Source organism: Rana temporaria, chromosome 1, assembly GCF_905171775.1.
Source record: "Rana temporaria chromosome 1, aRanTem1.1, whole genome shotgun sequence".
NCBI lineage: Eukaryota > Metazoa > Chordata > Amphibia > Anura > Ranidae > Rana > Rana temporaria.
The window spans coordinates 493718959-493734822 of NC_053489.1; the positions used below are offsets into that span (position 1 = coordinate 493718959).

The 15864-nt window shown below is 42.9% G+C and overlaps 1 protein-coding gene across 1 annotated transcript in view; it reads left to right on the forward strand.

Moving 5' to 3' along the window:
• KIAA1109 (KIAA1109 ortholog) overlaps positions 1-15864 on the forward strand; it is a 393986-nt gene that overhangs the window by 146009 nt on the left and 232113 nt on the right. The window contains 3 exon segments of the mRNA XM_040330387.1: positions 732-838; positions 963-1168; positions 10900-10918. Of these exon segments, the coding sequence (XP_040186321.1) occupies positions 732-838; positions 963-1168; positions 10900-10918 (332 nt within the window).

The following is a 15864-nucleotide window of genomic DNA, read 5'->3' on the forward strand; positions in this document are numbered from 1 at the left end:
TCTCAAAGTTTACAAAGCACATCAAAGTCCATAATACTGCAAATAACGTACAAAAAATATGAGAAGAAGAAAGTAAAAAGAACACAAGCAAACTACAGAGATGTAGTCCAAACAATTTTGAGTCCCTTTGGGCTAGTAGAGTCACGTAACCGAAGTAGGCAGCATGAGTGGGTACCAAACAGCGGGTAAAAGGCCAATTGCTGTAAGTGCCATTTGGTACACAGCATAAGCGCTAGAAATGTGTGGTACTTCCTAAGGCCGTGAAGCCATCAGCAAGAGCTAACCAGACTCAAGTGGAAAACTACCCATCAAATCGCCCGGGTGAAAACGTCCACATAACAGAGCATAAAATTGGACTGTAACGAAATAAGAAAAAGGATGCAAATCCAACCAATAAAAGTGCAGCTTCTTTGGCTTTAGTGCTTAAAGCTTTGTATTCACCCCATAAAAGTGCATTTATGAGCTTCCAAAGAAAAAGGGAGAATTTCCGTGTCTGCAAAATATTCTCAGAAAGTGTTTTCTATTATCTCTTTGTTTTGCAGATCATTCGGTTGGGATGGGTTTAAGCAGGAGAATTAGGGTCTGGTGCCTTGCCCAATGTTGGGTGCAAGGTGACAGGAACATGATAGTAGTAAATCTTCCTGGGAAATGAAATGATCAATGTGAAAATATTTCTTGTTTTTTTGTATTATTAACTGGTTATTTACTGTATTTTGTTCTTGTACATTAAGGGCTGGTTGGGTGGAGTGCTGGACTGTCCCATCTGTAGTGCTTACCATCGACTATATGTGGCATCCAATTTATCCACAAAAAGCTGATGAACAGCTGAAGCAGTCATGTAAGCTTGATTTTTTTTATTTTTATAAACTGTGAAATTAAGTAATTTGATTTGTGTTTGCCATGGCAGACCTTGTTCAGCCTTTCTAAAACCTAAAATGCAATCCTTACCCTCACATTTCTAGTATCAGAAATAGAGGAATCAATGCTTTCGATGCTGAGGCCTAGCAAGAGAACATCAGAGAGAGTCACTTCTCCCACTGCTTCTAGCAGAGCAGCAGTAGATCCTTCAGAGCTTCCACCGGATAAGCTGCACGTGGAGCTGGAACTTTCCCCGGATTCACAAGTTATATTCTATGGACCCCTCCTGAGAGCCTTTCTGTCAATAAAGGTACAATTTCATCTTGCTCTTTCTAGGTGTTGATATAAAGAAAGTTCAGAATATTTTCAAGTCAAAGGATCAGTATAACTGACAAATAACTTGTTTTTTCAGAACAAGGTCAGTGTTGGCAGCCCTCCACGTTTTTCTCAGCGCAGGTTTTCAACCTATATGTAGTACTGTATGCAGCATTTCCTCCAATGACCTCTAAACCTCATACTTTTCTCACTCCTACAATGTATTTGTTTGCTATAAGTATAAAAGGATAAATAGATTAATTTATAGAAGTGCTTGTTTCTGCATGCACCCATGTCTTGACCTCCATTGTTCTTGCACTACCCGAAGCAGGCCTTTATCTTCTCCCATTGCTCTGCTGTGTTGTCTTTTTAAAGCGGTTGTATACCCACATTTGTTTTTTTTGTTTTTTTTACACCTGAAAAGTTAAAGCCATAATGAGCTAGTATGAACCGCATAATAGCTTATTATGAAATACTTACCTTAAAACGAGGTGTAGGGAACTTACCTGGTCCACGCCGAGCGAGATGTCGTCATCTTGCTCCGGCGTGTCTTCTGGGTATCGACGCTCCAGTGCTGTGATTGGCTGGAGCGGCGATGTCGTCACTCCCGCGCATGCGCGCGCGAGATTTCATTCTGGCAAGGGCAGGCGGCGGCCGGCCCTTTAGCCGAGGACCCCCCCTGCACATGCGCCGCCGCAATCAGCGGCGCATTGCGAGGGGAATATCTCCTAAACCGTAGAGGTTTAGGAGATATTCTCTATACCTACAGGTAAGCCTTATTATAGGCTTACCTGTAGGTAAAAGTTTAAAAAAAGGGTATACAACCGCTTTAAGTTGGGATAATCTTCACAGAACAATCATTTGGGGGCAAAGCATTTGTGACTGGCAGTTAAAAAACAATGTTTTTTCCAAGATTTCTTGACCCAGATATATGGCAAATATGAGATAGAGAGCAAAGAAAGGCACATACTTTTATACGTGTGTGCAATAAACTATGCATAGTACACACATAGAACTTTGGTATAGAGAACCTTTGAACACAGTGGGTATTTGAAGTGTATGTCAGGGCAAAGTTAAATACAATTTCTAGTGTATCTTTGCTCATTTCCCTAAGCTTTGAGGACATGGGACATCTCAAAAAATCTTGCATTATCAGGAGGTACTTTATTTGCACTTCAAACACTCTGTGATATATTTTCTAAACCAAAAGAACACAAATAAGAGAAATTCATTGTTAAGGCTGGCCATAGTTTTTTTTTTTTTAGCCAACGTGTTACCCCCAAGTCATCTGTGGTCAGCTTTGTCTTGTTGTAATCGGGGCTGGTGCTACCACTAGGCAAACTACGCTGCCGCCTAGGGCGCATTACTGCCTAAGGCACCCAGCCACTGGTGTTCCTACTCTCTTCTCTCTGCAGCAAGCAAATAAGTCTTGGCCACAGCAGGCAGCTGGCGCTCCATTCGTACATATTGTCAGTGGCGCGGCGGTGGAGGACTGTGTCTGTGTTCCGACTCCTGAATAAATGGAAGCAAGCAAACATTAATTGATGAGCACTGAAAGGCTGCATTTAATGGGCACTGGTAGGCTGCATTTAATGGGCGCTGGTAGGCTGCATTTAATGGGCGCTGGTGAGACTGCATTTGATGGGCGCTTCATTAAAAAGGTGGGGTATACATGGGCAGGGCAAAGGGGGTGGAGTCGGGGGTGGCAAAATTAGGTTTTGTCAAAAATCCTTGCACCAGCCCTTGTTGTAATGTGTATGCAAAACTATTAGTACAGAATTGTCCGATACATTTAACAATAAAAACGAAAGTATGGGTTTAGGTAAAAAAAAAATTGTACTCACCTCGGTGGATGCAGAGTCAATCCCCTGCCGGCTCCAAGATCGAGAACTGCGCGATCAAATACCTCTGATTGCTCAGTTCTCGGTCTTCAGGTACATAGAGCTGGTGACAGGCTCTGTCATGTCAGCCGACAGCAGGCTTTAGCCTGCTTTTGGCTGAAAATGCGGTACAGGAGTGCACAACGAAGGAGGAAAACAGCTTTGGCTATACTTATCCAAGGCATTGGAATTAACTATTATGTGTGTGCATCATATGCTCATTTACAGAGAGCCGAAGGAAAATTGTATTTTCCTATAATGTGGATGGTACTTAGAGAAGTTTATATAAAATAGGGTAAACCAGATTTATTGTAATTTAAAGCTGGATAATTAACGGTAAGCCTTTTAACTGTATTCAGCAACAGATTATACACTTGATAAGTGCATCCATTGTCTTATCCACTTTGGTACTGGCAATGCTAAATATGGATCCATCACATTTGTAATTCATACTGTACATATCTGCCTGCTGTGATGCCAGGTGAATGATGCTTTCTTGTAGAAAGGAAAGATAAGCAATGACATCCATCACTGAAGATTTATTGCTGTCAAATCCTGTATTCATATTCTACTTACATTTGTACGTACTAAACTACATGTTTTAGAGACTTGGGAAAATGTTCTTGTGTTGGATAAAATAGAGCATTTCTTTCTGATGCCTAATCAATATTCTGTTATCGCTTTGTGAGTTCTATTTTCTTTGAGGTTTTTGGCTTCTCCCTTTCATCCCAATCATGTTATAATAATTAAAACATTGATCATGTGTGTTCTCCACCTATGCAGGGAACAATTGCTCCATTTTATGCACTGCTGTATTTTTAAATGGCGTTTTTAAAGTAGAATTAGAACCAGTGGGCTTGAAGCTGAAAGCTTTATCGGCATCTGGTCTGTTGCTTTTTACAGGGTTCAGCTGTGGGACCATTCTTTTTAAATGACTTTGTTTTCCCATTGACTTTCTGTTGTGTTTCCAAACTACAGCTGTCCATAATATTTTGCATAGCAGTTTCAGTCTAAAATAGCTCACCTTCACAGCTCAATATCAGATTGGTGCGTTGAAAACCTGTGGCGCTATTGTAGAATATGTTTCTAATTAATTCTCTGTGCAGGACAGGCTACAGCTGATAGATGTGAAATAATTCAATAGATCCTGTTGAGATGAGGGTTCAAGACCAATGTTTTTAGAATAATGTTCGGGTAATACAAAAGTAGTGTTTTTTTATTTTGTTACGTTATTCCATAGACTGTAGGATTTGTCATAAAGAATGAGCATATTGGTGCCCTGTTTTTTTTTTTTTTTTTTTTTAAATCAAAATGATTTTCTGCAACAAAAATAAAAAATTATAAATCAAAATGATTTTCTGCAACAAAAATAAAAAATTATAAGGAAAACGGACTACCAGCTTCAGCACGCTGTGTTCATACAAGCCTGATGGAGGATAATAAACTACATGCGTCAAAAGGTTTGAAGGACAAAATGCATTTTTTTTTTACAATGGTTAATCAGATTCTAGTTATTTTTTTAGTACAGATTGCAATTTTGCTGCAGTGGAATAAAGACAGTCCCTGGATAACAAACAATATAGGGTCTGTAGGTTTGTTCTTAAGTTGAATTTGTATGTAAGTTACATTATTTAAGTGTAACTCCAGCCAAAAATAATATTTTTAAGTTTTTTGAATAGCATAGAGAAGGGTTAACACCCCTGTGATGTTTGTTGTGCTGTCTGTGCCCCTGTCCAGAAGATTTCACCTCACATTCTGTCCCTGTGACAATTGCATTTTGAAAATGTTGCGTTGTTGCAGAAATAAGCATCGGTGATAACGCTTCAGTGGAGGCAGCTTTTTCCCATGGTAACTTTTACAGGAGTGAATTTCCCTTCCATGGGGTAGATTTCCTCTCCCTTCCTGTTGTTTCCCTCCATTTGCAAGTGTGAGTCGTTTGTAGGTCATTTGTAACTCAGGGACTGCCTGTAATGCAGACCGTCTTTAATAGTCATGTAGACTTGGGTATTAAAACCACTTTAAGTCCTTGTACGTAAGTCAGTCGGAAAGTAGTCCTAATATCATCCAATGAGGGCTCCCTGAAATATGGAACAGAAAAGCATTTTAACCACTTCATTACTGGGCACTTAAACCCCCTTCGTGCCCAGACCAATTTTCAGCTTTCAGCGCTGATGCATTTTGAATGACAATTGCGCAGTCATACAACACTGTACCCAAATTATATTTTTATAATTTTCCCAAGGCATCTTCCAGGACAGCCCTTGAGAGATGGAGCTCCTCCCTGGACAGGAAACACATCACCCCCAGCTCTTTAAAAGGCGGTCCCTCAGGCATCTGTTCAGTTTTATGTGTTTCCTCAGACGGAGGAGACATGTCACCACGAGGAACCGTCTTTTTTACAGGGGGATGGATCAGGGAGAGTATCCATCTCTAAAGGGCTGGGGAAGACAGCTGGGCTGATTGTTCCCCTACCTTAAAAATCTCTCCATTTCTGTGGCCACGGGTTCCCTCCGCTTGTGCATGGAGTTTCCCGTTCCTTCGTTCCTCCGGTGCCCGGCGAGGGAGTGGGCAGTGATGGCGGGCATGGCGGCGGCGTCTGACAGGCGGGAGAAGCTCTCCTTACGGTGGACGCCGTGACCCGGAAGTTGCTGGGCGTAACCTCCGGGCCTGATGCGCGTCATCACTGTGCGCCGGAAACTCAGGTTCCGGTTTCTTGGCGCGGGATTCGAAGGAAGGCCGAGTCGGCGCGATATAAGGCAGCAAGCGTGGGCTATACTCTGCCTATACAGGGAAGCAGCATGGACGCTGCACAAGGGGAGTCCGGCGCCGGCTCTTCACAGGTAGGCTGGCTGTGCCAAAACCTTTTTTCCTGTGTTTTCACCTGTATTTAAAGGTAGCTAGATAGGTCTGTTAGTCCTATATTTTAGCTCAGTGGGCACCTTAGAACAGGGGAGGAGGGGGATCTTGCATATAAGTAACACTAAAAGTAGCTCTCTCTCTCTCTCTCTCTCTCTCGTTTTTTCTATCAGAGAGAATCAAAGGAAGTTAAAAACCCTTCTAAGGATAAAAAGAAATGTGCCACATGTAATGCAAGGCTTGCTTCTGGATATACCAATAGTTTATTGGGTCCCTGTATTGCTACTGTGGTGAATAGCGAAGAAGATTCCCCACTCAATAAATTTCTGGGTTCATTTAAAGATGAAATGCAAGCCACCTTTCAATCATTCAGAAAACTAATTGCTGACACACAGATTGCAGGTTCAGCTGCTAGACAGCAGGAGGTGCCCACCTCTCCAATTCTGGTAGCATCAGGAACAGGTGATCCTGTAGAGAATGAGGAGATTTCCCTTGATAATTCTGATGCAGATTCTTCCCAGGGAGATTCTGGGCAAGAAAATGTTCAGGATGACTCCCACACCCCTACTAGATTCAAACTCTCCCAGGAGGAGGTAGATGAACTAATTGGGGCTATTCATGAGACATTGGAGTTGAAGGAGGAAAAAGCTTCGCTTTCACGCCATGATAAAATGTATCAGGGGTTAAGCAGGAAAAAACAGAAGGTTTTTCCAGTGCACAAAATAGTTTCAGACTTGGTCCTGAAAGAATGGGAGGAACCTGACAAGAGGCCCTTCTTTTCAGGGGGTTTAAAAAGGAGATTCCCCTTTGATGAGGACCCTGCTGCGGTCTGGAATCAATCTCCAAAACTTGATGCCCCACTAGCAAAGGTATCTAAACACTCAGATCTCGTGTTCGAGGACATGGGACATTTAGCGGATCCTATGGATAAAAGAGGGGATGTTATCCTCAAGAGATCCTGGGACACGGCCATGGCTAACCTTAAGCCAGCATTAGCAACCACGTGTGTAGCACGTAATTTAGAGTTTTGGCTCAAACAATTGCAGGAACACCTGACAGCAGGTACGTCTAGAGAAGAGTTGTTAAAATCCTTTCCCATGCTGTTTAAAGCCGTGGGCTTTATTGCCGATGCCTCGGCAGAATCGGTAAAGCTTTCAGCCAGGGCAGCTTCTCTATCAGTGGCTGCGAGGAGAACTCTTTGGCTCAAAACCTGGCCGGGAGACACTGCCTCTAAGTTACGCCTTTGCAGCGTTCCTTTTTCAGGAAATTTTTTGTTTGGCACTCCGCTAGATGAAGCGTTAGAACGCACTGCGGATAAAAAGAAGACTTTTCCTGACAAGAAAAAGTCAGGTTTCAAGAAGTTTTTTCGTCCCTTTAAAGGGCAAAAGAAAAATCAGGAAAAAGGGAAGTCAAATAGACCCTGGGCGACGCAAGGGGGGAAAAAGAAAGCCAATGTGCTCTTTAACCACTTGCCCACCAGGTAAATTCTGGCACTTCTCTCCTTCATGTGAAAATCACAATTTTTTTGCTAGAAAATTAATCAGAACCCCCAAACATTATATATTTTTTTTTAGCAGACATCCTAGGGAATAAAATGGCAGTCATTGCAATACTTTTTGTCACACCGTATTTGCGCAGCGGTCTTACAAGCGCACTTTTTTTGGATAAAAATCACTTTTTTGAATTAAAAAATAAGACAACAATACATTTTGCCCAATTTTTTTATATATTGTGAAAGATAATGTTACGCCGAGTAAAATGATACCCAACATGTCACGCTTAAAAATTGCGCCCGCTCGTGTCATGGCGTCAAACTTTTACCCTTAAAAATCTCGATAGGCGACGTTTAAAAAATTCTACAGGTTGCATTTTTTGAGTTGCAGAGTAGGTCTAGGGCTAGAATTATTGCTCTCACTCTAACGATCGCGGCGATACCTCACTTGTGTGGTTTGAATACCGTTTTCATATGCGGGCGCTACTCGCGTATGCGTTTGCTTCTGCGCGCGAGCTCGTCGGGACGGGGCGCTTTAAAAAAAATTTTTTTGGTTTTCTTATTTATTTTTATTTAGTTTTATAATTTTTTACACTGAAAAAAAAAAAAAAAAAAAATTGATCACTTTTATTCCTATTACAAGGAATGTAAACATCCCTTGTAATAGAAAAAAGCATGACAGGTCCTCTTAAATATGAGATCTGGGGTCAAAAAGACCTCAGATCTCATAATTAGACTTAAATGCAAAAAAAAAAATTAAAAAAAAAAAATGTCATTTTTTCAAATGACAAAAAAAAAAATGTTTCTTTAAGAGGCTGGGCGGGACTGACGTTTTGACGTCACTTCCGCCCAGCAGAGCTAGGAGGACGGGTGAAGGAGATTTCTCCTTCAGTCCCGTCCCCGCTCAGCTGCCGGACACATCGGATCCCCTCCGCCGCTACCGACGGCTCCGGTAAGCGGCGGAGGGCGCGGGAGAGCGGCGGGAGGGGGGGGGGGGCCCTCTCCCGCCACCGATAACGGCGATCTCGCGGCGAATCCGCCGCGGAGACCGCCGTTATCGTGTACACCACCGCCCCCTGAAAAGATGAATATCTCGGTTGTGGCAGCAGCTGCTGCCGTTATCGAGATATTCAACTTTAAAAAGGAGGACGTCTTTTTGACATGGGGCGGTGGTCAAGAGGTTAACCCTCCTGACAAAAATCCCAAAACCCAGTGATATCAGGATCCAAGTGGGAGGAAGATTGGGGGACTTCCTTCCACAATGGAAAAAACTGACCTCCAACAATTTTGTCAGGGGAGTCATAGAAAGGGGTTATGCTCTGGAGTTCGATCAAGCACCACCAAAAAGGTTCTTGATTACACAACTGGCAAAAAATCAGACAAAAGCACAGGCATTACAACATCTCATAGGAGAGCTTGTAGATCAGAAGGTCATCATACCAGTTCCCAAACAAGAGGAGGGTCAGGGTTTTTACTCGCACGTCTTTTTAGTGCGGAAGCCGTCAGGCAAGTACCGCCTGATCTTCAACCTGAAACCTTTGAACACGGCCATTCGATACAAAAAGTTCCGGATGGAATCGATCTATTCTGTGAAAAATCTACTTCAAAAAGATTGTTTCATGGCAAAAATAGATTTGAAGGATGCCTACCTTCATATTCCTATCAGGAAAAGCTCCCAAAAGTTCCTCCGCATAGCCATTCAAGTGAGAGAAAAAATTTATCATTTTCAGAGTCAAGCTCTTCCCTTTGGCCTCTCCTCGTCCCCGAGGATCTTTACCAAGATTCTTGCGGAGACACTGGCCCCCCTAAGACTCCAGGGCATAACAGTCGTCCCATACTTAGACGACTTACTGTTCTTAGCACCGACGAGGCAAAAACTGCTGGCAGACCTAGTGGTCGCCCAGCAGTGGTTGACTCAGTTAGGTTGGATCATCAACCAGGAGAAATCAAACCTCATTCCCTCTCAGGAGATCCTGTTTTTGGGCTATATAATAAATTCAACAGAACAGAAGACCTTTCTTCCTCAAGAAAAAATCGATCACATAACTCAACGAGTAGCGCAAATACAGACAAATCTCCCTGTAACAGTAAGGGAGATAATGTCGGTTTTAGGCCTCATGACAGCCTCCATACCAGCAGTGAAATGGGCCAGGTTTCACCAAAGACCGCTCCAGTCATTCCTTTTACAGAATCTTTTAGGAAAGGACTTGGAGGACAAAGTGTTTCTTTCAGAAAAAACAAAACAAGCACTTTGGTGGTGGAGAAACCAAAACAATCTGAAAGGAGGTCTGTTGTGGAACCCCTCGGTTGTGCTCATACTGACGACGGACGCCAGCAATCAAGGCTGGGGAGCCCATCTAGGGGATCAATGGGCGCAAGGCCTTTGGAGTCACCTAGAAAAGAAGCGCTCATCAAATTACAGAGAGTTAAAAGCTGTAGCAAAAGGCATGGCAGCATTTCAAGACCAACTAAAACATCAGCATGTGCAGATCAGGTCGGACAACGTCACGTCTGTGGCGTATCTGAACAAGCAGGGGGGAACCAGGAACCCCAGCCTGATGAATATAGCCAAGGAAATGTTTGTTTGGGCAGAAGGGAATCTAGAGTCTCTATCGGCCGTTCATCTCAAAGGTACGCAGAACGGTCTAGCAGATTTTTTGAGCAGACAGTCGATCTCTCAAGAGGAGTGGTCTCTAGATCCGACAGTGTTTGCAGACATAGTTACCAAGTGGGGTCTTCCGGAAATCGACCTTTTCGCAAACAGGAAAAATGCCAAACTACCAAATTTCTTCTCTCTGAATCCAAGAGATCAGCCACTAGCAGTCGATGCCTTACAGAACAGTTGGACATTCAACCTGACCTATGCTTTCCCTCCACTTCATCTTTTGCCGAGAGTCCTCTCCAAATTCAAGATGGAGAAGACTTCCCTCATTTTAATAGCCCCCTTTTGGCCGAAAAGGGCGTGGTTTTCACTTCTACTATCCTTAGTAGATCGGCCACCCTGGATGTTGCCGTGCAGTCCGGATCTGCTGTCTCAAGGTCCGGTCCAGCACCCCAACCCAACCTTTTTTAATCTGGCGGCTTGGTATCTGAAATAGACATCCTGAAGTCCAAGGGTCTATCAGACAGGGTGATCAAAACTCTGTTGCAGAGTCGCAAGCCAAATACCAGAGCAATTTATCAGAAACACTGGAAAAAATTTAATCTCTGGCTGAAAGAGAATAGGAAGAGAGAATACGATTCTCCAACAATTTTAGAATTCTTACAAGAAGGCATCGACAAGAAATTGGCTTTAAGTACTATTAAAGTTCAAATTGCGGCCTTATCAGTTTACGTTCAACGCTCACTGCAGCAAGATCCACTTATTAACAGATTTTGTAAGGCGGTTGCTAAACAACGACCGGCCCCATGCCGAAAAGTACCGACATGGGATCTTTCCATTATGTTGAAAGCAGTTATTAGAGAGCCTTTTGAGCCGATATCAGAGGCTTCTCTAAGGTTAATTACTTTAAAGACAGTCTTCTTAATTGCAATGACTACAGCTCGCAGAGTCAGCGAACTCCAGGCTCTATCAATCAGAGAACCTTACATGCAGGTATTGGAGGATCGGGTCATTCTGAGAACGGACCAATCTTTTGTTCCAAAGGTCGCTTCTTCTTTTCACAAGAGTCAGGACATTATTTTACCCTCTTTTTGCAATAAACCTGCAAACAGCAAAGAAGAACAGCTGCATCGGCTGGACGTCCGAAGATGCCTTCTTGCCTATCTAGATGCAACTAAGGAGTTTAGAACATCAGAGGCCCTGTTTGTTCTTTTTTCCGGAAATCGAAAAGGAAAACAAGCTTCAAAAGGGACAATATCCAGGTGGATCAAAATGGCCATCTTGGAAGGGTACAAAACTCTGCACCTGGACCCTCCGCAAGGCTTGAAGGCACATTCTACAAGGGCGTTAGCCACGTCCTGGGCAGAAAAAGCCGGCGCTACCCCTGAGCAGATATGTAAGGCCGCCACGTGGTCAAGCATGTCAACATTCATTCGACACTATCGTTTGGATGTCTTGAGTAATCAAGATCAGGCCTTTGGGAGAAAAGTCCTCCAAGCAGTAGTCCCTCCCTAAACTGGTGAGTGCTTGCTCATCCTCTCAAGGGCTGTCCTGGAAGACGCCTTGGGAAAAACAGAGTTAGTCTTACCGGAAACTCTGTTTCCAGGAGTCTTCCAGGACAGCACGTTCCCACCCTATGCTTTGAGGTAGGTATATATATATATATATATATATATATATATATGCATGAATAATGTAAATGGTATATATGTTATTAACTGTATTTCAGCTCCGTCCTTCGGTTCTTGGATTAAAACTGAACAGATGCCTGAGGGACCGCCTTTTAAAGAGCTGGGGGTGATGTGTTTCCTGTCCAGGGAGGAGCTCCATCTCTCAAGGGCTGTCCTGGAAGACTCCTGGAAACAGAGTTTCCGGTAAGACTAACTCTGTTTTTTTTTCCCACAAAGAGAGCTTTCTTTTGGTGGTATTTGATCATCTCTGCGATTTTTATTTTTTGCGCTATAAACATAAAAATACAGAAAATTTTGAAAAAAACACAATTTTTCTCTTTTTGTTATAATAATATCCCAATTTTTTTTTTAAAAAATAAAAATTTCCCTCGGTTTAGGCCGATACGTATTCTTCTACATATTTTTGTTAAAAAAATTGCAATAAGCGTATATTGATTGGTTTGCGCAAAAGTTATAGCGCCTACAAAATAGGGGATAGATTTATGATTATTTTTTTTTTTTTACTAGTAATGGCGGCGATCTGTGATTTTTTTTTTTTTTGTCAGGCCTGCGATATTGCGGCGGCCGTATCGGACACTTTTGACACAATTTTGGGCCCATTCACATTTATACAGCGATCAGTGCTATAAAAATGCGCTAATTACTGTATAAATGTGACTTGCAGTGAATGGGTTAACACTGGGGGGTGAGGAAGGGGTTACATGTGTATCCTGGGTGTGTTTTAACTGTGTGGGGGGGAGGGGACTGACTGGGGGAGGTGACCGATGCTGTGTCCCTATGTACAAGGCACACAGATCAGTCTCCTCTCTCCCTGACAGGACGTGCAGCTCTGTGTTTACACACAGAGCTGCACGTCCCTGCTGTCAACGCAGATCGCGGGTACCTGGCGGACATCGTGGCCGCCAGGCACAAGCATCGGCTCCCGAGTGATGCGCCGGGGAATGACAACAGGACTTCCAAAGACATCCACTCGGCACTTGAGAGCCGCGCTGTGGACGTTTTTCGTCCATAGCGCGGATCCCAAGTGGTTAAAGCACAAGAGCTTTTGCATTGTTGCACCACACTGTCTTAAATGTATCTCACAGCTGCTCTGTCCTGAAGAGCTCAGGAACATTCTGTAACCCCATTTGCACATTTGTTTTAAATATAATTTACTGCAGTGATGAAAACTGATTCCCTTTTTTCTGGTTTCTTGCTAGTGGGGCAGAATAGACAGATTATGTCTCTTCTGCACTTAGAAGCCTGCCTGTTTGCACATTTACACTTTAGGGATAATGCTTTCAGGACTATTTCTTTTCAACTGGCAGCCCCTGTGCTAAAAGAAGTGATTCAGAGGTTCAAGCACCTAGGTGCACCTTAGATCCTGCATGGCAGGCAATCATCATTGCTTGAGGCTCTTGTGCCTCCCTGGATTGTCAGCAGATGGATCCCCCAAGTTTCCTGCTGTAAGTACCTCCCCTGGAGACAGAGGGGGTTATTTACTAAAGGCAAATCCACTTTGCACTACAAGTGCACTTGAAATTGCACTGAAAGTGCACTTGGAAGTGCAGTCGCTGTAGTTTCGAGGGGGACATACAAGGAGAATAAAAATCAACATTTTAGCTTGCACATAATTGGATAATAAAATCAGCAGAGCTTCCCATCATTTCAGATCTACAGTGACTGCACTTCCAAGTGCAATTTCAAGTGCACTTGTAGTTTTCACTTGTAGTGCAAAGTGTGTTTGCCTTTCGTAAATAACCCCCAGAGTATGTCTTGATGACTTTGTGAGACCTGCCCACCTGGGGATAGGTACTCCTCCTTTTACTAATCCACAACCTCTTGAGGAAGGTCCTTCAGGTGCTTTACTTTATTCTGCGCCTAATCAGGCAAATGCTCTTAAAGTAGTTCATCACCTCACAGGAAGGCCTTGTCTTGCATCCACAAAACCTCAGCTACATACAGTTTATACCAGGGCTCGACAAAATCCGAGCGCCGGGTCGCAATTGGGACAAGAAATTGTGACCTGGCGCCCGCCGGTAATTGAGGCCGCGGCCTCAATTACCGGCCGCCACCATCGCGCGGCAGGGGAGGTGGGGCGCACAGAGGCACAGGATCCTGTGCGCCCCCACCGCGCGATGGCCCGGTAATTGAGGCCGCGGCTTTGCGAAGTCCCAAGTTTCCTTTTGTGACCTGGCGCCATCTGGTGGTGGCCGTTGGCATTACAAGTAAAACAGCAGTTCTAGTGTGTAATTTTTCACTTTTTTCACTGCCATCTCCTTCCCTCTAATTAGAACCCCCAAACATTATATATATTTTTTATTCTAACACCCTAGAGAATAAAAGTTTTAGTAAATCAAAACCTGTATCTGTATGAATGTCCTGGAAGTGAGTAGCATTAATATTTTGAAGGTGCTGGTAATATAAATAAGCGGTCACCGCAGCACTTATCTTAGTGTGAATATAATAATTAATGTGATAGTAAATACAATCCTTGAATGCCACTAAGCTTCAGCAGTGCTTTCCACCACACTATGCATACTCAGAATACAACAATGATGTAGTGCAAACAAAACAAAAAAGTTAATGTCTAAACTTCCGATGAGCAATAGTTCATCGCCATTGTATTACATATGTGAAGATTTCTTTAAATTCTCCAAAATTTGGTGCTGTGTCTCTAGCCACCCAGGGCAATATATCTGCACAATGGCAATGGACTATTGAGCATTGAAAGCTTGGATTTTTGATGTATTTTTTTATGTTTTTTTTTTTTTTTTTTTTGCGCTACAGTTGTATGCTAACATTCAACATCCTGTCCTGCACTGTTGTCCACAGTAAGTGTAGAAGGGTGTAAGGACATGGGTGACACTATATAAATCCAAATTAACAAAGAACCCAAAACACCATATTTTTATTAAAAACAGGTGTTAAGGGACATAGGCTGAATACAGGCTAGTGCTAGTCCTTCTGTTGAAGGGGCATGACTGAAAAAGGTCTACCGATTGACATCCAATCAGCGCGGGGAGAGGGGTTTGGGTTAGGGGAATGGTGGGGTGGGCTCCCCCTGTCAGAACACAATAGCTCAGCGGGGTAGATCGCTGTACTAATATCGGATTGTTAGTACAATATCTCCTCCCAAGCTCTTTATTTTTTTTTCGTCCAGCCCACTGGGTTGAACGAAAAAAAAAAAACTCTGTGTGTACTGGGCTATAGTTTCATGTATTTATGGCTGAGAACCCTTGGAGACGGCAGTAACTTTCATGACCCAGCGATTTCTTACATGCCAAACTGAACTACCTTTTACATCATGACATAGCACTAGCCTGTCACAGCATATAAAAATACATATTCCTGCACTGCTGTTTTTTTGGCATTATGATAATACACTTGCACCTCTGGGACAAGTTCTATGAAAAATCCTCGTTTCCAAAGCATGAATTTTATTTAACCACTTAAGCCCCGGACCTTTAGGCAGCTAAATGCCCAGGCCAGGTTTTGCGATTCGGCACTGCGTCGCTTTAACAGACAATTGCGCGGTCGTGCGACGTGGCTCCCAAACAAAATTGGCGTCCTTTTTTCCCCACAAATAGAGCTTTCTTTTGGTGGTATTTGATCACCTCTGCGGTTTTTTTTTTTTGCGCTATAAACAAAAATAGAGCGACAATTTTGAAAAAAATTCAATATTTTTTACTTTTTGCTGTAATAAATATCCCCCAAAAACATATATAAAAAAAAATGTTTTCCTCAGTTTAGGCCGATACGTATTCTTCTACCTTTTTTTGGTAAAAAAAAATCGCAATAAGCGTTTATCGATTGGTTTGCGCAAAATTGATAGCGTTTACAATATAGGGGATATTTTTATTGCATTTTTATTAATTATTTTTTTTGTACTACTAATGGCGGCGATCAGCGATTTTTTTTGGGACTGCGACATTATGGCGGACACTTCGGACAATTTTGACACATTTTTGGGACCATTGTAATTTTCACAGCAAAAAATGCATTTAAATTGCATTCTTTATTGTGAAAATGACAGTTGCAGTTTGGGAGTTAACCACAGGGGGCGCTGAACGTGTTAGGCTTCACCTAGTGTGTGTTTACAACAGTAGGGGGGTGTGGCTGTAGGACTGACGTCATCAATTGTGTCTCCCCTATAATGGGGATGACACGATCGATGCGCCGCCACAGTGA